Below are 21,023 nucleotides of genomic sequence, written 5' to 3' on the forward strand. Positions count from 1 at the left end.
GATGAATCAGCTCAACTTCGAGGAGTACTGCGCGGGCACCGCTGCCCTCGAATGGGGGAAATGTTCCCACTTCCGGGGAGCACGCAGGGAAATAATTATTGCTGATGCCTCGAGACGCTCGAGCGTTTCTTTTTCCTGGAGAGCTCGTTCATCGAAAATCCTTTGTGTTCCCACCCGCTTTCCATGGAGGAATACATTATGGGAATTTGGGCGTATCAGTCGTCGAGCGCTCGCGCAGTGACGCAGACACAGGTCTCCGATTTTCCGCCGAGAAAAAAGAGACAAGAACCGGCAAAAGTGAAGAGCGTAGCGCTCTTTTTGACCAGAGGACCAAATCCCATCCTTGTTCGGAACAAAAAGAGATTAAAGAGATAAGTTCAGCGAGAAGAAACGAAATTCAACATCTCTTTCGAGCCGCCGATCGGATATGTTACCTTTCGAATACCACCAGATCTTGAAGCGGCATCAATGGCCGCAAGCCTCGCAGTACCGCCAAGTCGTCATGTTTTTCTCTTCGGATCCTCTTGCGGATTCCGGTCAACGATGAACTTCACAGACCGGGAATTATTAACAAAAACGCTCCGACAATCGTTCCGTCTTACCAGTCTTGGGTTCTACGACCCTAATCCAAAGTTCTAGATAGATAACCATGCGTAATCGAAACGGAACGGGTACCAGGTAGAGAAATGATCAAGTCATCCTTCTAATCTGGTCGCGAATCGAAGACGGGGAGCAAACAAAGCGTTCCGAGCCTAAAAAGACGAATACAGCCACGATTTTGTCATTCCCAGTTCCCACGATGATAGGGTTCAAACTGACTAAATTTACTTTGGAGCTGCATTTAGCGACTCGTGTTGGCCGCTGCTTAACGTGGATCGACACTTGGTTATCACAGATCACTCGATGGAATATTGCTTCGAAACCTGCCGATAAGCTGGATAGCCCAAATCATACATCGCAGACACACGACCGTTTCGCCCGGAAGACAGGGGGGAATCGACGGGCGCCCCCACCCCCGGGTCTATTCGCTTCCAGAACAACGCGAGAGGGAGAAAACTCACACGTCCGATAGAGACGCGGCCCGATCATGTTGAGCTCAAATCCCGTCGTGGCCCGTGGGGCCGACCTTCTCTCGGCTGCCTCCCGTCGGAAATGGTTCGAAACTGCCTGACTGAGATCCAGTTTCATCTCATGGAATGTCAGTCACTCGAAGACGTTATCGTTGTGTTCGAAGACTTCCGAAGTGATGTGAAGCGGGTAACGTCCCTCGGATCTTCGGAGCGAGCGGGCGGCCGGACGGCCGAGCTGTTGGACTGGCTGGTCCGAAAGTCGGGTTCCACCTCGGCATCGTCCAGCGCATCACGAGCGACGACGACGACGCCAACAAGCGGAAGAACTTTACGGAGTGAACGTTTGAGCAAAGCTGCGATTTGAGTTTGTGTCTCTTATGATTCTGCTTGTTGACAGCTTGACCAGCTCCGTAAGACGACGATCCCCGCCGCTACGAATAGGATGTGTTTATGTGAGCCGCAGTTGGAGGTCTCAAGGTTCACGCTCCGTGGCAGCTAAGCCCGAGTGGTTAAGCAGACGCAGTTGGAAAGTTCCTCTCTGTAGTGAGTCGTCTCTTCGCTTTTTCGTCCGCGTGTTTGTTGGCTTTGGTTTGAGCAGTCTAGTCTGCCGCTCGGCTGAGTTCCGAAAGACGCAGCCAAACAGCCGTCAATGACGCCAGAAAGCGCACGGCTCGGTCTTTCTGCTCCCGAATGGTCGGCGCAGCGGCGTCGACTCGAGTCAAGCTCCAACGCACAGACGCTCAAATCATTGAACGTAGGGCCGCCGTATCCGCTGATTGCTCACCTAGAAGGGAAGCTACCTCCACCGTGGACAGCAGGGGCGGGCGAAATCGCTGAAACTCAAGCGGACCATGAAAAGCTTTCAAGTTGCCTATGTCGCGCCAGAGTGCGCTATTCATCGTTCGGAAAGCCTTCACTCTTGGGAGATTCTCGCGAAGTCTGCGATTGTCTTCCGGTAGAGTTGAGCGTCCCTCCAGCCGTTCTCGACTTCCTTGAAGTTTATGAGCTCATCTGAGATCTTAGCCGTCGCGTGCGTTGACTGGTTTCGATTAGATGTGGCGCGGGCGCACGAATTTTTAGCCTTCCGATATTCTTCTAATATGAAATTATCTGATGTCCCGTTCGCTGGTCTGACAACAACATCGGCAGAATCGCTTCAAACAACGGCGGCGATTGTACCGGCATCGCGAGAGCCGCAACAGATCAGCGTCAGTGGGATCGTGTCTTCCTCTTCCGGCGTTCGTTGTATCATCGTGGCTAATCTACTTCGAACAGATGCGCATCGTACCGACGTATAACATTCTGCTAACGGTTCGATAGTTTTCGTTGGCATCGGTAGCGACCGGGGCGGAAAAGTCGCGGCTCCAGTCCTCGCGACGCGGAGCTCACCGATCGCGAGCCCCGCGAACCACGGATCGTATCTGAGAAACGTGACATTGTGAGATAGAGCTAATTCTGGATGTGAGAGAAAGCATTTGCCGGAGCCAGTGACGCCGCCGACGTTTTTGTCGACGTTGGATGAGGTTTCCATTCACATTGCGAGCTTCTCGCTGTGCATTTCACTTTCTCTCGGGAAGCATTCGTGGACATGAGTGCGTTTTTGAAGGCGAGAACCGTCACGTTTTTGCGTGGAATCACCCGATTTCCGTTGGAAGTTTTACCACGATTAACGGCCATTGCCTCCGCTTCAGCTCCGCTTGTCCTGCTGATCCCCAGAGCTGTCCCCGCGCCGAGCGATGTCTTCATGGGTACACACCTGACACCGGTGATGGATAACAATTCGATATCATCGGATAATCTAAGGTCTAAAGAGTGAGTTGCTGTGAGAATGATCATCAGTACAGCTCTCAGCGTCGTGGGCGTCGATATTGGTCTATGCGGATCAAGCGAAGCATGCGCGATTGTTCTCAGGCAGTCAATTAAATTATCTGTCTGTTACCCACTGGAAGCCAGCGTTACGCTCCACCGCATCAAACCTCAGGCAAAAGCGTCGAACCGCGGCAGCTGGGGATTCAGAGCAACCCACATACATGGTCTCGAATACAACATCTCAGAAGAACGAATTCCGCGTTCCAGTGGTGAAGTTAATAATGCTCTAGTTCAGGAGACCAGAAGAAATCACAGCCTTCACCCACGGTACGCCCCGCCGAGGTAATTGTAAAATCGAGCATTCTATCGAACAAACAGTGCTTAGCGGACTTTCTTGGGAAATCGATGTACAAAACCGTTAATATGTTTTGAACATCGATGAATACCTCCCCTGTCATCGAGCCAAGAAATTCGACCTCCACAGTTTCTGTTCGCTCCGATCGGATCGTCGCAGGCGGGTGTTTCCTGGGAAAGATCCAGACTAAAAGTCGGATGCAGATTCCTAGTCGTATCTATTCTACTTATTAGGAATTGAATGTACACTCGTCTGTGATGGTCGTCTCCCCTAGGAAAGTAGGAATTACCTATGCCTGGAATTTCCCTATATGAGGCACGGAGTACAGGGGAAGGTTCTAAGCCTGTCAGATCTGGGAAGAACGAACCGCATTTACGTCATTCTGTAATTCCGTTCGGAACGCCTTCTTGGGGAAGCTCCGTTATTTTTTGCCATTTTTTGTCATCGATTAATAATTTTGCATCATTATTCTTTCATGATCTCCGTGATTCCATGAATTCCGTGTCATCTCAGTCATTTTCGATCTTGCTCCTCTACGGAGACATTAGCTGACAATTCTTGCGGTCTTAGGTCGCCAGACGTCGGCGCCAGAGGTGCTCTAGAGGTTTGTTATGATTCCATCCGAGTCTCAAACTGAAGCTGACCTACGAATACAGGATGTGAATCTGGTAAAAACCGGAGTGTCTGATGTTCGAACTGAGACCCTCATGGACTCTTCCGGGTTGTCTCAAGAAGGTCGAAAAATCTTTCAGGGTGTTGTTTGCCTGGTATCCTGAAGTGCTTCATTAGCTATACCGCCCATTAGCGGACGGCGCTCGCTGGGACGTTATTCGCGACGTGCGACGAACAGGAAAACCTCTATAGCTCTGAAAACTGATGCTCAACGAGCAACTAGATACTTGCTTGACAGGATACGGCACTCGCGAGCGCGTTTGGCAGACGATGAGGATCGTCGAAACGCGAGACTGGAAGCTGACCGTGTGCTTCATCTGAAGAGCCGATGAAACGAATGAGCGAAGAGCTGCACGCTTGAAAGGGATTCGATTCCAAACTCTCCAAATGCATTCGGAGGAAACTGAGGACGAACGGGTGGAAAGATGGTTGGCAAATGGAGCCCGGCGTGTTCAGGTCAGGCGGAGGATACATGGCGATTTGAACCTCACAGCTTCTGGGTATGACCCTGCTACAGATTACAGCACGCACCCTGGTGTGAATCTTGGGAGAATTGATCAGGTATGTGATTACTGTCGAGCACTCAAATTCGCAGAAGAGACCCCAGGTACCTATGTGCTGTGAAGGCGGAAAGTCTAGTTGCAAAAATTGTTCCTGCCGCCTGAGCCCTTAGCGGCATTGATGTCTGGGAGTACAAATTATTCCAGACATTTTTGGACGAACATTCGACAGCCGAAAGTATAACTCCTGCTTCCAAATGACATCATTCGGAGCGACGGAAATCATTCGAGAGAATTATGCTTCTCTTCTTATCCATTTGCGCCTGCAGCGGAATCCGAGAAAAGAATCGGTATAACGGGGATCAATCAACGTGCTCCAGTCCCAGCGCGAGGCAAGGGTTCATTCCGGGCGTTGCCAGCTCTGAGAGAACCGCGGACGACAGTAGAGGCGTCCGGGGGAAGGCGGAAGAGATCACCGGCTACGTGTCCTGTCGGGGATTCTCGCGAGATACCACGGCGCTCTCGGCTCCCATTCGCCGTGTTGTTCAAGAGCAAGAGAGCTGCTGTCGAATCCGTCAATATCCTCGCCGGAGATGACTCCACCCATGTAGTTGATACCGGTGAAGTTTGGATCCGCTCACAGTCAGTCAGCCGGTCCAGCAGCCGGTCAGGGAGGCAAGCAGATGCTTTCTGACTGACTACTGCAGGCTCATAACATCATCCGACTCCCGAATCTTTTCGAAATGATTCATTGTTTCTCGTGCGAAACAAGCTATTGTTAGCATCGAAGCCCGATTACATGACTTCCATTCGCATTATCTGGAATCGGACGTCGCAAACAACTCTATCCGAAGAAGCTTTCACGTACGTCGATCCGAAGGGGGAGGGAGCAAGGATTATCTGTGATCGGATCCTTTAGGGTCAGAGCCTCGAACTAGGTCAGAATCCTCGACCCGCGACATAAAAACTGTCAAATACGGTTTCATGACTCATTTCGTAAGCCCAACTTGATGCGGCCGACCCCCTAACAGCCTTCGTAGATACCTAACCCGGAGAGGTGTAAGATACCCCCAAGCCATATAGCAGCCAAGGGACTGGAGCGAGGTCAGCCTATCGTAAAACACGATTCTCCCCGGCGCGGCGGACTCCTAAGCCGAGTACGGCAAGTCGCAATGGCAGTGGATTCGACTCGCCCCTCAATCCATAGGTCCTATATCTGGCCCAGCCATTTTCGAGCATGGAAATTGAAAGATTAAGAATACCCGATCGAGAAGATGGTTTGCTATGTTCAATCAGGACAATACTTCAATCTCGGGGTTGCAGCATGGGAATGTCACGAGAGCTCCTTCCGATGTTTCCGTGAATGTTTTTCTCGGAAGACTATAATAATTCGACGACTACCAATACTATAATTGCGGGGAGTTCAAAATCAAGGGAGGAAATGATCGGTGAATACACAGCCTGGCCGCGTCGGCGTCGTGCACCACCCATATCTGATGATAGTTTTCGCATCGAGCACAAATACCCCGTTGGAAAATTGCAGGACACTCAAGTACACCGTGCAGCTCGGTGGAAGAGTACTTATTGCGCTGCTCGGACGTGGCATCATCCGTTGCATGCTGCCCTCATGTATGTGAGCTGGTATATACCAGCTACATATTCGGCGATTTTACTCAGAGTCACGCATCATTCGACGCTTTCGAAGACAGCGGGAATTTTCTCGACGTGAACTGTGAGCATTCCGCGCTGGTGGCTCGCTCAAGATCGTCCGAAAACGTCTCTAGGTTCGGGAGCGAGTCGCAACAGGTGAGTCGAGCGATGACTTGACGCCACAATGATTTCAGTCTGTCGACAGCGATCATTTCGCTACGATGGCAAAGTGGCCCCAGCCGAGGTTCTGGGTTATGGCTATTCGGTTTTCTGCCTTCTCGAATCGCTTCAGGGATGAGAAGAGTTCGATGGGGAAATCAAAGTCGTCAACAAGTCAATCTCTGTTGCTCTCAAAAGAAACTCAGATCGCTGTCTGATCATCTCTCTGACGCTGATCTCACATTAATCGGTGTTCGTGCTTCTCTGATAATTCTCAATGCCTCGGTTGAGCATGCTGCCTTCCGTCAGTTTTACCGTCAGCGTCGCTTGAATATTGGTCAAGACAAGACTCGAGACGAGCTGAAACCTCTGGTGATTCAAGCGCAACAACGATCCGACTGACCCGTTGCTCGGTTTCTCCGTTACGATCGTGTCGATAGTTTTTCCCGTCCGCATGAACTCATGGCCGGGGTCGGAACCCGACCCCCGGTAGCTTACTTAGCATACTATGTTTTAAACTATTCGGGGCGTTGCGGTTTGTTTCTTCTCGCGATTCGAGATAGTGTTACGGATTCTATATGGTCAGCTCGGTCAGACGAGTTAGCGTACCGCCGGCCGGAACCTCCCACACAACGACATTCAGCACAGAGCTGTAAATACGGTTCTTCCCCTCGGAAACCGCCGATCACAGAGCGGGTCAGCGTCATTGATTCCGGGGAAAAGCTTCCCGGCTCACAATAAATTCAGAGATCATCCCGGCTTTTGAGACGGCAATCCTCGGAATAATCTCGGGATATCGATTTCGAGACTCGACGCGTGGGACCTACGCTCCGTATACGTCGCCATTCGTTGCAGCGAAAGCTGGTGCTCGCATTGGATTCCGCTGCACAAAAGCCGCCAGGAATTCCGACTCCGCATGCGCCCTATGTCCCGTTCAGAATCGGGAAAGTTCGTCAGCGTCGTCACCGTCACCACAGCCGGCAATAGGAATATCAACGCCGGGCGACGACTCCGCGCCCGGAACATAAGACAAGCCGCTCCGGACAGCCAAGACGGCAGTTCGAACCAAAACTCTGTTGCCCTAGAGCAATCGCAGAAGCCGGCTCAGGTATTCTGCCGGCGCCATCATATAATGCATGGCTCACGACGGGTAATTGTGTGTCATGAGATTTTCATTCGGTTCATTCCAGCAATCCAACTCCCCAACGTTGTTCCGATATTTTTTCTTCGAGCGGAGCGCCCCACGACACCGCTTCCAGCGGCGTAAATGTTTTCAAAACTCCGAGCTGCCAGGAAATTCGAAGGATGAGATGAGTTACCGAATACCACTGTGACAACATGAAGTATTCCTCGTTCTGCGAAACGACAGTGGAGGGAGCTCCGTGGAATGGAAAGTGTGCCGCAACAAGCAATGGTACACACGAGTCGTCGACATCGACTGCAATTCCGTACGGAAGAATTTTTTCCCGTTGGAAAGGCTTACTCAGCAAATCCGGCCGCCCGAATGATCACTCGATCCCCTCGAGGCGCACTCCGAAAGGAATGCAAATATTCAGGGGGATCCGATATGCTCCAGCCCACAACGTATGATATGAGGTCTAGATCGACCTCACCAAAAATTTTTGGCTTGCGGACGAAATACACGGAAACTTGAAACACTCGTAAACTGGAAGTCGGCCCCAAGAAATTCCACCAACCTGATGCTGCTGTCTTGTTCAGCGGCGGCGGCGGCGGCAGCAGCGGCGGCGGCACCACCGAGTTCAGAACTGAGCGAAAACAGAAGCAGAAAGTTCGCGTCGTTTTGGGAGGGCCCAATATCCACCGGTTTAACCCTCGAAGCCTGTCGTATCCAAAACTAGTTAATTGTTCACTGTCAACACTGTTGTCACTTAACTCGGACAACCTTTTGCGTTGGCTATCCCGTAGTCGAAGTCCGAACTGAAGATCTGGCTTTGTGGTCGGCCACCCTCTCCCAGGCGTCTTCTCCTCGCTCGCCGAAACTGTTCTCCTCCCCACCCAGCGGAACGCGCCTCTGATTCGAAATTCCCGCCATGAACGCATTGTCAGCCTGCGGCCGCGGCTACCGTCTCCAAAACAAACATCCTGGCAGACAGTCAGACAGGACCCGCTTTCTCTCGAACCGATAGAAGAAAAAAGGGGGAGGAGGATGAGGAGAGCGGTGCTCACGGTGTTTACCTCTCGTTCGGAGCCTTTTTTTCAGTCCGAGAAATGATTCTGTGAAGCGCGATCTTTCAAGAGGACCGCCTTTCAGAAGATTGGACAGCTGCTCAGCTGGCGTCTCGAATCCCCGCGACAAAAGAACTCACCGACTATGGCAACACTATCACCGAACAAGATGGTGAACATACCGAAAATCGTGCTCAAATCCCAGACGCGACTCACTCTGAACGAAAGGTTTGAACTCTTCACTCTTATCCTCATAAGTCATGGAGGTATCCTCTGTCATACGGAAAGTTCCACGCTTGGCGATCGTCCTGTCCGGAGAATCAGAGGGAGGCAACGCGGGAACGCTTGACCCAGGGAATCGTCCCGGTGCCCAAAGCGTCAGATTGGAGTTCTCCCGTGATCCTTTCGACAATTTCAATTGTCGAATTTCGCGCTCGATTTCCGCGCTCGAGCTCGAAAGTGATTCAAAGGGAATCGTGATCGCTTTGGGGGGTTCTTCTCTCCGTTGGTGGAGCTTACCATGCTCTCGACGAAACGGCGCAGCTCAGTAGATTCACATTTGTTTCATTTGTAGATTCACCCAGTTCGCGGAGCAGCAAGAAGCTCGGCTTCAAATGCTGAAGAATGACCTCCGGACGCGATTGGTCGAAGAGTCTTATGAGAATGGTTCGTAATTATTGTGGTCGAATAGATGTGTAGAGGAAATTCACGACATCGGCCAGACATAATGTGAAGTCTACATAGTTAGGAAGCCTCTAACTTACGAAACATCTGACAACTCACAAGTCAGGGGGGCTTCGCCAGGCTCTGGCTTATTATGATTCCGTCTGATTACTTGGGGAAGCTCCGATGACTTGCAACGTCAGGCGATTTCGACGCCGCGTTTCAAAAAGTCATGCTTAAACCGAGCTCTCCCCGTAGTTTATGGCTTAGAGAATTCATAAAGACTCAGCTCCTGGAAAGTCCGAATTAGGGACCTTGACCGTGTTGGCGAAGAGCGAGATGATCGGAATCCGTCCGAAGACATCCAATGCATAAATGATCCAATTCCTGGAATTCCTTTTGAAAAGAGTTCGATCCGGGAAGAGCGAGATCCCTTTCCATCCTTTTGCGACTTTCGGCAGCATTCTCTGTGTTTTTCATGTGAGAGGCGGGATTCCGCACCAATAGACTCTAGAGCAGGGGTGTCAGCGAGGGGTTTTCTCGTGGCCCGCGGCCGATCCTCAAAAATTCCATAGGATCATATCCTTGTAAATTTCGAATCACGAATAGAACGAGTCGACTCTGAAAAATCGAGAATCAATTGTGACTCATCATGCACATTCATATGTGTTTCCCTCCAGCTTTCCGATCTCTCCGCCCAAACAACGTGAATTAAGAATAATGTCGAAAAAATCTCTGGATGTGGCCCGCCGAAGATTTGACTTTGACACCCCTGCTCTAGAGCTTTCCAGGATCGATTGATCGACTCTGATAATTTTCATTTAGGTTCTCACGACAGTGCGGAACTTTCGGAAAAGCTGGACGAGCTGACGCGCGACATCGACAATCCGGAGAGGCGAGCGACCCTTCTCTCCAAGAAAAAACATCGACCGAAGGAAAACCGCCGTGCTCATGATCCCCAGTGAGTTATCTCGATAGACAGCGCCTCGAATGGGTGCTATGGATTGCATGGAAATTGCGCAACAGAGTCTCAGAAAGCGAAAACATACGAAAACAAATACACCCGTCCACGTACTAAGCCTGATTCGCCTCGTGTCCGAAAGGAATGATATGTAGCATCGGGTTGTGGAGGATTTCCTAAGAAAGCCTGATGGCGAGGAATTGAGCTTGGTCTGAGGAATGTGAACATATGCTTGCAGACCGCAGAGGGAAGTTACGGATATCATTCGAACTCCGATTGATGTTCTTGCTGCGATGCAGTGATTTCGCGCGTTTTTCGAGCATGAGCTTCTACGCTAGCTCCGCGCTGAGAGGCATCATATGATGCCTCCCAAAACCCCCCCTCGACATTCCGGGAAGCAGCCAATCGTCCGACCTGTGATGGAATCACTAGGCAAGCTCTAAGTTATACATTGGCATTTACCCTTGTAGAGGAGCTCGGGAAGAGCCGATCGTTCCTGCATACCGTTCGCTACTATATGACAGTGGAGAGCGAAACGATCGAGTCAGGAAACAGAGGCGTAAGGACTCGCGACTTGTCACATACGGGGACGTTCTCAGTGGGTATGTCTCTGAGTGAGAGCCAGGACCATAGGTCACGAAAGAAACGAACGCGGTGGTCCTAGCACCGCGTAGTACACCCAGTGGGCGAGATACTCCGTCAGAGTCTAAGGTTTTTGCTCCTCCGCAGCGACAACGGAGAAGGAGAGGTTTCGCATTGGCGAGCGGAAGCTCTCAGAGGAGTCAAGCCTGCACATTTTCCCTATCAGACCAAGCAGAAATACGTCAACCCTTTGATGCGTGACTCGGACGATGAGACCACTGGAGGCGAAGGGGGGGCTAGCGGCGCTCCAGTCCATTCTCGGCTCGGTGTGAAACAATCTGGACGACTGAAGGGTGGTGTTCACAAGAACCGACCGATTGCAGCAAGCTCTCGACGCGGAGGTGAGTCTCTTCTTCCATTCGAGCTTGGCTCCCGTGATTCGGTCGGGGATGTGAGGCATGCGCATCCATCGGAACATACATCCGGAGAAAACACCGTTTTCTGCTCCTCTTCGAAGAATCCAGGTGCTTAAGATTCCCCCTCTCGTGTACCCAACAGGTGAAAAGCTGAGCAAGCATGTTGGGGGGTCTTCAGCGACCCGACATGCGGTTACCAAAGAAGATCTGGATCGAGAACTCGATGAATACCGGCAGAGGGGCAGCGTGATGGATGTTGAAATGGGGGAAGACTGACTCGTCCCTGTCTCAGGCGGATATATTGTGAACGCTGCGAGCTACGATTAATTCTGAGAGATTGGTGTAAGCGACGTTTTCAAACTCTGTAGATTTTGTACGTGGTGTATTTGTGTTCAAGTCGAATTCGTTTGATTTGAAGTCCTTCTGTGTGGACCTAGACTCACTGAGTAAGCGACAGTCGACCATCGAAATGTATAAATATCGCGTAAAATGGAGAAGCCACGATTTTTTTCATTACCACCTCCCATGAGCTGGGTAGCTGAGAAGGGACTCGAGAGAGCCCAAGTGTAGCTCTCTCACTGAGACCAGTTGTTCGAGCGGGTCAGATAAACGCCGCGAGCTATTGAGGGTTTTATCGAGTTACTTAAATCAGGTAATCACAATGAGCTCCACAGACAATCGATCATTGGATTCTTCTCCGGAATCATGGATTGCAGCTTCTCTGATCGAGGGTCCCTCGGAGAAAATGCTCCCTTCCCCTATTTTCAGAGGTATATTCCCAAACTACCTGGTAGCTGGGATTTATACCGGTGCACAAGTTTTTTTTTTAATTGAAATAATAATTTATTAGATAATGCTCTGATGAGTTTTGTATCCTCATGCTAGAATGTGGGCTTCAGGATAGCCGACGATTAGCCGAATGAGTCGAGCTGTCTGCAGATCCCATAGAAATCTGCGTTGATCGACGGAGCGCGGTATCATGAAGGCGGTCTCTGCTTCAATTCAGGCAGCCAGTCTTTTTTTTTCGGGAGCTAGGGTGGTGTCGATAAATTCTTTCCGGACGAACGTTGTGGAAGATTCCAAGGCTATGGTCGATCGAGCTGCGCTGCCTCAACCCCGCGGAGGGATCTGAGTGACCCGAGGAGAGGCATCGATCCTGGATCCCCCTTTCGACGCTCAGAATGAACCCTCTTGTAAGACTCCGCAGTCTCAACGCGGATTTCGGAGCTGCCCCTAGGAATAGCCCTCTGAAGTGCCGGAGCAATTCTTGGACGAGAGCGCTCACCGAGGGGGGAAGCAACTTGGATTTTTTCCTGGCGCAGAGGACTCGAAAAGCCCTGACACAATCCCCCTGCATTATATTCCGAAACAGAGACGTCGGATCCGGATCCTCGCGAACGCTTTCGCACTCTACATCATTGCCTACGCCGGGAATACCATAATTCGCCGATCCGAGGCCATTCCCGCTATGCGGTACTTATTCAGAGTACCTACTCTGAATATCGATCCCTCAGCTGTAGGAAACCAGGGAATCAAGGGACGATGTAGCCGTACGTCTTCTGCTCGGACGGAAGACGCACTGTCCCGCTAGCGAAAGGAATGGAGAAATTAGCAGGATCCGATCGTCGACGGGATGACTCGCCCGACGCGGAGGAGGAATTCGCTGAGCACGACGATCGGACCGGGTGATCGCCGCCCCTCCCGAAACAGCCCTTCTAACGAGCGCGTCATTTATCCCTAATAATGCCGTCCTCCGTATCTTCTTCCCGGGAATCAGAAGGGAATGAGGTCCCGCTGAATTCCTGATGTGAGTATTGATCGCCGCCAGAGTCACCATTGTCCCTCCGTTGTTCAGCTCCTGTCGCTCGATATCATTACGCGAGCACAAATGGACGGGACTATTTCGTCGCAGCCTTAGATGACACGATCGTACTTCCCCTACGGGCCGGAACCATCCGTTCTCGGCGCTGAGGGGGAGCCGGTCTGGCTCGTTCCCCTCGTTCCAAATTAGTCTCCGTCGCCGGACTCTTGCCACCTCACTCGGTGAGCCGGCGAGATCACAATCTCTCCTCGGAATGCTTCAAAAATACGAAGCCATCAAATGCAGTTGTCGCGCCGACGGTAGCGGCATCGATATCTTTCGCTGCAATGAAGATTTCTCCTGCGGCCCACGGTTGTGAGAAAGGGTCTCTCTCACATTTAGTCGTGGCATTGGTGCTGCTGTCGATGCCACTGTCTACAATAGGTGGGCAGTGAAGCGAAAGCAAGGAGTCTCGAGCGAGGTTTCAGCCGCCGCGGCTACTGCCGAAAGAGCGAAGGAAGCATGGAGGGACCAGCCGAGGGAGAGAGGGAATTCACGAGGAAGGGAGGGAGGGAGGAAGGCAACGAAGAACCGATACGCTGAGGAAAGGACACTTCGTGGTTCAGCTGGCTTGTGTGGAGGAGGGTTCGTGTGCGTGCAAGCAAGTAAGCAACTAGCCAGGCCGCCAGCCAGCTTGTGGTGTTGGTGGTGGGCAGCAGCAGCAGCCGCCGCAGTAGCAGCAGCAGGCATTCGATGCAGACGAGCCCAAGCCACAGCTCGAACCGAAAGCCCCGCGGCGAGGGCCCAACTCGTTCATAAGCCGGACAACTCGACGACCAGTTTCAAAAGAAGGAGACGGAAGGAAAACTACCGCCGCTCGACGAATTCACCCCGAATCCACGACAACAGCTATTTTTCACATGATCATCTCCAACAACATCAACTTCCTTCAACTCCGCTACCGTCGACAAGGATTACCGCATTTTGGATTTGGACTGACCATCTGACTTGAGCAACCAACCAACAAACCAAGCGACCGACCGACCGAACTACCTACCCACCTACCGATAAACTACCACAATCACCGATCGATGCCTACCCGTTCGCACGATCGACCGACTGACCGAATAACTGACCGACTGCTTGACAGTCGACTGACTGACTGACTGATTGATTGACCGCTGACTGGGAAGCTCCTCGTGAGTGAGGCCGATCCAGTCTACGAAAGCGACTGCCCGACACCCCTTTGCCGACTGACTGACTGACTGTCCAAGCAACCGACTGACTGCCGACCGACCGACTGAGTGACTGTCGGTCCCATCCTTCGTTCGTTGGTTCGTCGATTGGTGAGCAAGTCGTTTGTGCGTGAGTTCTGCGTGCTAGCCTCCCCCTTCCCATCTTTGGACTCGTCCGGCTGTCCGATTATTTCCCGGCCGAATCGGCGTCGAGTGTTCTAATCTTCACTTGTGTCAAATCGCCTCGCTCTCGGAGCTCGGAAGGAAATTCGAGTCCCGTTTCTCCTCCGTTCCTTGGGAAATTTCTTTGGTGTGCCCCCGTACCATTTCACCTGCCCTCTGTGTTCGTCTTCGACCTCTTTTCTACAGACGCCCTGCACAAAGCCATCTGCGAAACTGCCTGCAGGTGCGCTCCGCGCACGTATAGGATTATATCGTCTCATCATAAACGGCAGCACTGACGACTACGACGACAAAAACCACGATAGTAGGAAACTTACTTAGCGCCGCAGGGCATCGCTGAAGTATCCCAAGAACTCCGGCATCGATCCGGCTTCGTGGTTGCGGCCCTCGGCCCGGCTGATCGGTTGTCATCAGCGTGGCAAAAGCAACCAAACAACCAAAACAAACGAGCTCGACTATCCAGCCAGTCCGCCGGCAGCAGAAGCTTCCTCGGCATCTGCAGTCGAGATTCGATCCAGTCCCAGACTCTACGCTGACCTGGATGACTGGCTTGTGTCTGTCTGTTCGATGAGTGATTGGAATTCCCCCACTTGGTAACACGACGAAAAACTACGACTGGCGGCGGAGATATTCCGACGTCCTAAAGCGACTTCAACGTCAACAATCTCAAGAACAGGTACAAGAATAACCACTCCTAAACGAAAACAACTCGTGTCTCCCGATCGCTGCGAAAATCAGCGCGAGTCACTGCACTTCGACGCTAAGGGTTTGTGCCCTCCGTTCTGCAAAACCTTCGAAGCTGACCGGGCGGAAAACGCGTCAAGAAGGGAATAGTAGTGAACGATATCCGAACCCTCACCCCTGAGCAACGCTGAAAACGGAGAACTACGACGTCGCGGCCCATCTTTGAATTCTTCGAAGTGGGTTCGCCAGTATCTCCTGAGGGAGATAACTGATCGGCGGAAGGAAAAAATCAAGCAAAGACTCCATCGAATCATCCACAGAGCTGACCCTCGGATGAGCTCATTGGATCACTACAACCAATGATCGACGACGAGTTCCGCTGTTTGAGTTCTCTCCGCGATAAGAAAACTGATTCGAGATCACGGACAGAGTTCTGCACGTTGCGCTGAGGAAAATAGCAAACGGATCAACGACCGGTCGGCGTTCATAGTCATCGATAATCAATTGCGGGTTGTTTAACATTGAAGCGAATCGATACGTTGAGGAACCCGTCGGTCCCTCAAGTTGAAGTGTATAATTCGAACATTATCGTGGAATTCGCAGAACCCTCCATCCACCATTCTCGCTCTCCACAATCAACCCTTCATATGCAAGAGCATTTCTTGCGACGCCTACAGTAAGTCTGAATTCCCTCCTAATTTCCTCAATTAGTTCGGTTCAGAGCGACCGTGCCGTCTCTTTGTCAGATTCATTCCCGCTCCGTTTTCCAAAACAAAGGCCCGAATCTGACGGGCCGAACGCAAGGCTCGTTTGCGTCACACTCCGAGGAGCGGCAAGCGGGGTGGGGGCACAGTTATTCAGGCGAGGACCATCAAATGATAATGGATGGTTGTAATTTCCTTCGTCTCTCTTTGTTTTTGTCGATCAGCCACTCAGCTATTTTCGTTTTGAGCGATATTTGCTACACCGATGTACTGCTGCTCCCTCTGGTCGATGCCGTCGCGTCGGATCGAAGAGTCGGGATCGGGACCTTGTACCCCTTCCGAATTATCTTCCGATGGAACACCGGGTCAGTAAGGGAGGGTTCCGGCGGCACAGCAAACTGGAATCAGATTGTAAGGACTTAAGTCAGCTAGAGTAAAAATACGAATGACTCAACATCGAGAAGGCAGCGGTGTGAAGTGCGTTTCACCGCCGCGCCGCTGAGTCTGAGAGCTCGTCTGGCAGACCTCGAATGATCTCGGGGCTTCTACGTTTCACGGACGCGGTTTCATTCGAGATAGAGAGACGACCGCTGAGCAGGTGATTTATCTGACTGAGCGATTTAGCGGCTGAGATTTAGATGCCATCCTCTGCATAGGGAATTCTCCCTTGCCTTCGATCGAAACATTGCCGAGTTCGTCCCTGTTCCTTTTCGCGACACAGCGTTGAAATGCAAATCCGATGCGCGTCAAGGGAGCGCTCAGACGTGGCAGAGCCCGTGAACACCCATGTGCCTACGTATATATCCGCACCGCTGCTGTCATCTGGCGACTGTTGTGTATAGAGCCCGAGTGAAAGACTGACTGACGCACGGTCTGGAGCACGGACTGACTGAGAGTCAGACACCGGAGCGATGTCAGGCGGGCAAACGTCCATAGGCCATCCGGTCCGCGGGCCGTCATCCGAATTCATCAGCTCTCCAAACTGGAAGCGTTTTCCGTTCTGGAGTCAAGCCAAGAGCAGTCGACTGTTTTCCCCTCAAAGCTCTCGATTTTTATCCCGCCGGCCCTGTTCATTCATTACTGTGAACAGCAACCGATGGGATTCACCGAGGGAACTCTAGTCCCCTAGGTTTTAGGGAACTCTAGGACTCTAGGTTTTGTATTCCACAAACGAGAAGCAATCATGTGTTCTCGTATTTTAGTGCTTCGGAGCTGGGTCAGTAATTCGTAGATGGCTCACGTAGCTCTCGGTCCCTCGAGGATCAGCTCCGGGAAGTGAACCAGTCACTACCGGGATCTACCGGAATTCTCTCCGGTCACTTAGGCTCAGTACTCCTCAGCGCCACTGACCGAAGAAAAATAATCTAGGGGCTCTATTCCATGCCCACGCAAAAATTCAAGGAATGTAACGTCTCCAGCCACCGGATAGACAGCCGATCAATAACGCTCAGCGTTCGTGTTGTTTCCACAAACTCCCTTTCTCTTCGCGGAGTTCAGCAAGCACTGATGGAAATATGCATGAGCCCCCGAAAACTTCAATTGGAGCCGCTGGACCCGTATCCTCCCAGAGTTCATTCTCACGAGGGACCGGGGTGGAGAGGAAAGAGATGAGCAAAAAGCCCTTCGGTGTGATGCGTCAAGAGATAATTGAAGAGTTTCATCATCAGCCTCGGCAACAAAGTCTCGCCCTGAGGAGACTCGGCTCCGCTGATGGTGGAAATCCTTGTGAGGAGTTCAGGGCGCTAGATGTAGTCTGCTGCTGAGATAAGACTCCCACGGCGTTGGAGTTAATGATTTGGAAACGTCAAAGAGGTTTTTCTTCGCCTCTCACAGTTGAGGTCTGCTCCTCTGTGTGAGCCGACGACGGCGTGCTCGTCGTCGGCGCTCGATGTGCAGATTACCTCGGATGGGGACGAATATGACACAAGCTAAAGTTGCTACAATTCCATTAGAGCGATCATTAGTCAACGCTGGTAGAGTGTAACGGGAGCTGAGAGCAAGCGAGACAAAGCCGTACCGGCCACCCGTCCGTCTCTCCGTCTGCCCTGCGTCAAAGTTCGCAAATTTTGAACTAACGTGCAAGCGTCCCCCAACGAGCAGCACGCTGTAGATTTCGCGAACGCGGCCGGCGGAAACGGTACCCGGATCATTCTGTTGACGTTCCGCAGGGACCCTGGGTCGATTCCGCGGCAGCTGCACGGGCAGGATCCGTGACAAGCCGAGCCGTCGTCTGGATCGTCGTTCTGAGAACGAGTGGCGGCCTCTCCCGTTAGCTATTGTTGTTCATATGGGCGGTAGGGGAGGCGGATGCTCGTCGTTGTTGCTGCTGCCACCGTTACGGTAAAAATCATTGCTGTTGCAAGCGTTGTTCATTAAGTTTGATAACGGCCAGACCAGCGGACGGCAGACCGATTGCACTGCTGTTTCTTCCCGCCAGCAGCAATCACAGAGCTTCAGGCAAGCGGGCCTTCAGGCGGGCCCGCGGGCAGGCTGACCGGTCGGGAGACCAACAGACAGACGAGCAAACCGAGAGGTTCAGGCAGCGGGCAAGAGAGCAACTTGAAGCCATTCTCCTGACTCTGTCGTCCTTCCTATCTCTCTCCCTTCTCTTCCTCCTGCGTGAGCTCGGCTCCGCCAGTCAGCCATGATCTAAATGGTGTTCCGCTTCCCTTTCGCTGTCCCCCGAACCGACACCAACCAACCGAGCGACCGAACAAGCCGGCAGGCAACGTCCCTGCTTGCCTGCCCCGCGCTCCTTCCTTCCTTCTTCCTTCCACTTGCCTGCTCACAGCTCCCTACAGAGGCAGCTTCCTTTCACAACTACTACCACTCTTGTACGAGCACTGGCACCATCTATTCCCCTTCCACTCGGACGAGGAAAACCTCCCAAACGATGCTTTTCTATCCTTGAACGCATCCGTTCGCTTCCCACCGAGGGGGTCGGGGGTGGGGGGACATCGGTTGTCTGCCCGACTGTCGGTAGTCTGCCATCGATTCGGAGATACCACGATGATTTCGGTCTTTCCGACTCCCAGTAGACCGCCATTATGATCGGTTCTACGGTGGCCACCAGGACCCACGGCGCGCTGACGTGTCGAATTCGAGCCTCTGCTAATGACAACAACGTCCTGCACCCTCAGACGGGAAGCCTGTGATCAGTTGCGGGGGGATGGGGGAGGGGAAATTCGACGGTCGAATGGAGCGAGGTCCGGAAAAAATCTCCTCCCCCAGCCGTTCGTCGACCGCTACCTCGCTCGATAAACAGGATTCGCGGACTTGAGCCCCGTCTAATGGAGATCACACGAGCGCGCTCGATGTTAGCCTCGAATTAATATCCGAATTCTCAGGAGCTACTAATGATCATATTTCGGGCATAGTTCACTGTTTCGTCAGCAGGAATTCCGCAGAAAGCCGTTCGAGAAGACGGTCCACATAGGAAACCGCTTAGAGGTGACTCTGAATCTTTACGTGAGCACCCCGAGGGTCGAGGGAAACGGGAGCTATAGCCCTGATTCCATCATTCAAATGAGCGAGGATAATCCCGGATGGGGATGCACGGGACTTAGCCATAGCCCATAGCGTCCTCCGACCGCCTTCCTCCATCGGCTCTCCGAAGGAGAGACCTGTGAGCAATCGAGGAGTAATCGTGAACGGCGGACCACGATAAATAGGATTTTCCCCGAAATTGGGAAGATCATCCGTCCCATGGTTCTATCTGGGATCGAATTCTGTTGCCTTAAATGCGGATTTTTGTGCGCCTCGGCGGCGTGGAATTCCACGGCATTGGAGCGTTCGCTTTCATCCTCGACGACGGCTTCTTATCGTGCAAGCTTTGTGTACTCCACCCGCCGCAGGTCCGGCTATGGCGTGTTTGTAAATCAGCAGTTTACAAGGTTCTACGCTTCCGGACCGGCTTTCGTCCGTCTGTCCGTCCGCGTTCTCGCTTACTTTGAATGCTCCGCGTTATTACGTCGAGATGCAGCACGTAGAGCTCCCGGTGACTCCCCGCCGCGTTTTTCCCGGAGTTGACGTCCCCCGGTAGTCGTCGCAGCAGATCGAGAGGTGCAACCTTATCGTACCGGACTCGCATCTGTCGTCAAAACACGCACGCGCTCGATATTCATTCTTTACTGGGCGCAGTTTCGCCTGACTGCGTGTCTGTATGCAGGATCCGCCGGCACGCTTTTTCTTCTGCGTCTTCTCCTTCGCTGACTAAATAGGCAGAGAGAGAGAGAATTTATTGAATAGAATTGGTCATGCAGAGCGACAGCTGCGCGAATGATGGATACGAGCGGAGCGTGCGTTCCGTCCGTTTCGCAGATGCCGATCGGCAACCGAAAGGGTAGTTTTCTTGGGGGCGCAGTTCTCTCTGCGATACAGTTCGCGTCCCGGAGAGGTTGGCTCGTTCCCTCGTCCTTTCGTTGTCGCCTCCCTATTCGGAGCTCCCGGATAGGGCTGTCCTGAGCTGCAAGCTGCAAGCCGCTATGAAATATGTCGACGTTTGTGTCAAATTGCCCGTGAAGGAACGGACCGCCGCCGATTCGACTTGGCTGACATTATAGTCCGTGCACGATCGGGGGCAGCATCTCGATAAGATCTGCTGCGTCCTTTGGGTTCAGCCTCGCTTGACCCACGGTATCATGATGCTACGGCGATGCAGACGGTAGCTTGATGGTGATGATGATGAGGATGACGTCGCTCGTGAGGAACACGGAGGACAACGACGGCATTGTTGTTCAATGATGGTTGTTGTATGGCAGAGGAACGAGGAAGGCTTGTCGCGCTTTTTGTTCGATGAGAGGTCCGAGAGTGGGGCCACCAACGAGAGCCACGACGACGAGCGCCAGCGATTCAAGGGGATGGGAAGAAAACGGACGAGGAGAGCTCCGCTGTCGGGAGCCAGGGGACAGATGGTCTTGTCGTTTCTTGAGATGGATGGCGTCTCCGGGTTCCTTCAATTTTTCCTTCTCTCCCGTCTTGCGTCGCAGACTCTTTTACTGCACGTTAACGTCACTCTTCGCGAAGACAGCTCCGGCTTAAGGCTCTGTGTTCAGACGAGCATCCGGATGACACCTGCTCCGATAGAGCGGTATACCTCCGGCCCGCGCTCCATCCGAATTCTCCCGCGAGCTCACAGATTCCGTCAAGTCGACGAGAGCTCCTGTGGTCCGCCGCAGATGGAATGACCGCGTGGAATTTCCGGGAGACGATGTCACGCAGTCGATGGTGACATCCTATATCCACCGCTGAGACTGGAAAAGCACTCGATATATAGCTTAGAATGATTCTACTCATGAGGGACCAGTGCCTGGCTGGTGTCGCCACACAATCTGGGACCGGGGGAACGACCGAAAAAAAGCTTTGTGATGGACAACCTGCCGATAGCAGAAGC

General features: G+C 52.4%; 1 protein-coding gene across 1 annotated transcript; it reads left to right on the forward strand.

The window, feature by feature from the left end:
- Nucleotides 1-8,454: 8,454 nt before the first annotated feature.
- Nucleotides 8,455-11,505, forward strand: LOC100898208 (uncharacterized). Its single transcript, XM_003741669.2, has 6 exons — nt 8,455-8,630; nt 8,977-9,068; nt 9,891-10,026; nt 10,497-10,628; nt 10,756-11,009; nt 11,167-11,505. The coding sequence occupies exons 1-6, from the start codon at nt 8,548-8,550 to the stop codon at nt 11,298-11,300; spliced, it is 831 nt and encodes a 276-aa protein (XP_003741717.1). The 5' UTR covers nt 8,455-8,547; the 3' UTR covers nt 11,301-11,505.
- The last annotated feature ends 9,518 nt before the right edge of the window (nt 11,506-21,023 follow it).

Source organism: Galendromus occidentalis, unplaced genomic scaffold (assembly GCF_000255335.2).
Source record: "Galendromus occidentalis unplaced genomic scaffold, Mocc_1.1 scf7180000077191, whole genome shotgun sequence".
Lineage (NCBI taxonomy): Eukaryota > Metazoa > Arthropoda > Arachnida > Mesostigmata > Phytoseiidae > Galendromus > Galendromus occidentalis.

Bases quoted from the DNA above. Each gene is read 5' to 3' on its own strand.
- LOC100898208 (XM_003741669.2), top strand. From the start codon at position 8,548: ATGGCAACACTATCACCGAACAAGATGGTGAACATACCGAAAATCGTG. The intron at 9,069-9,890 runs GTTCGTAATTAT...ATTTTCATTTAG, and splicing joins CGAAGAGTCTTATGAGAATG to GTTCTCACGACAGTGCGGAA. The intron at 11,010-11,166 runs GTGAGTCTCTTC...TGTACCCAACAG, and splicing joins AGCAAGCTCTCGACGCGGAG to GTGAAAAGCTGAGCAAGCAT.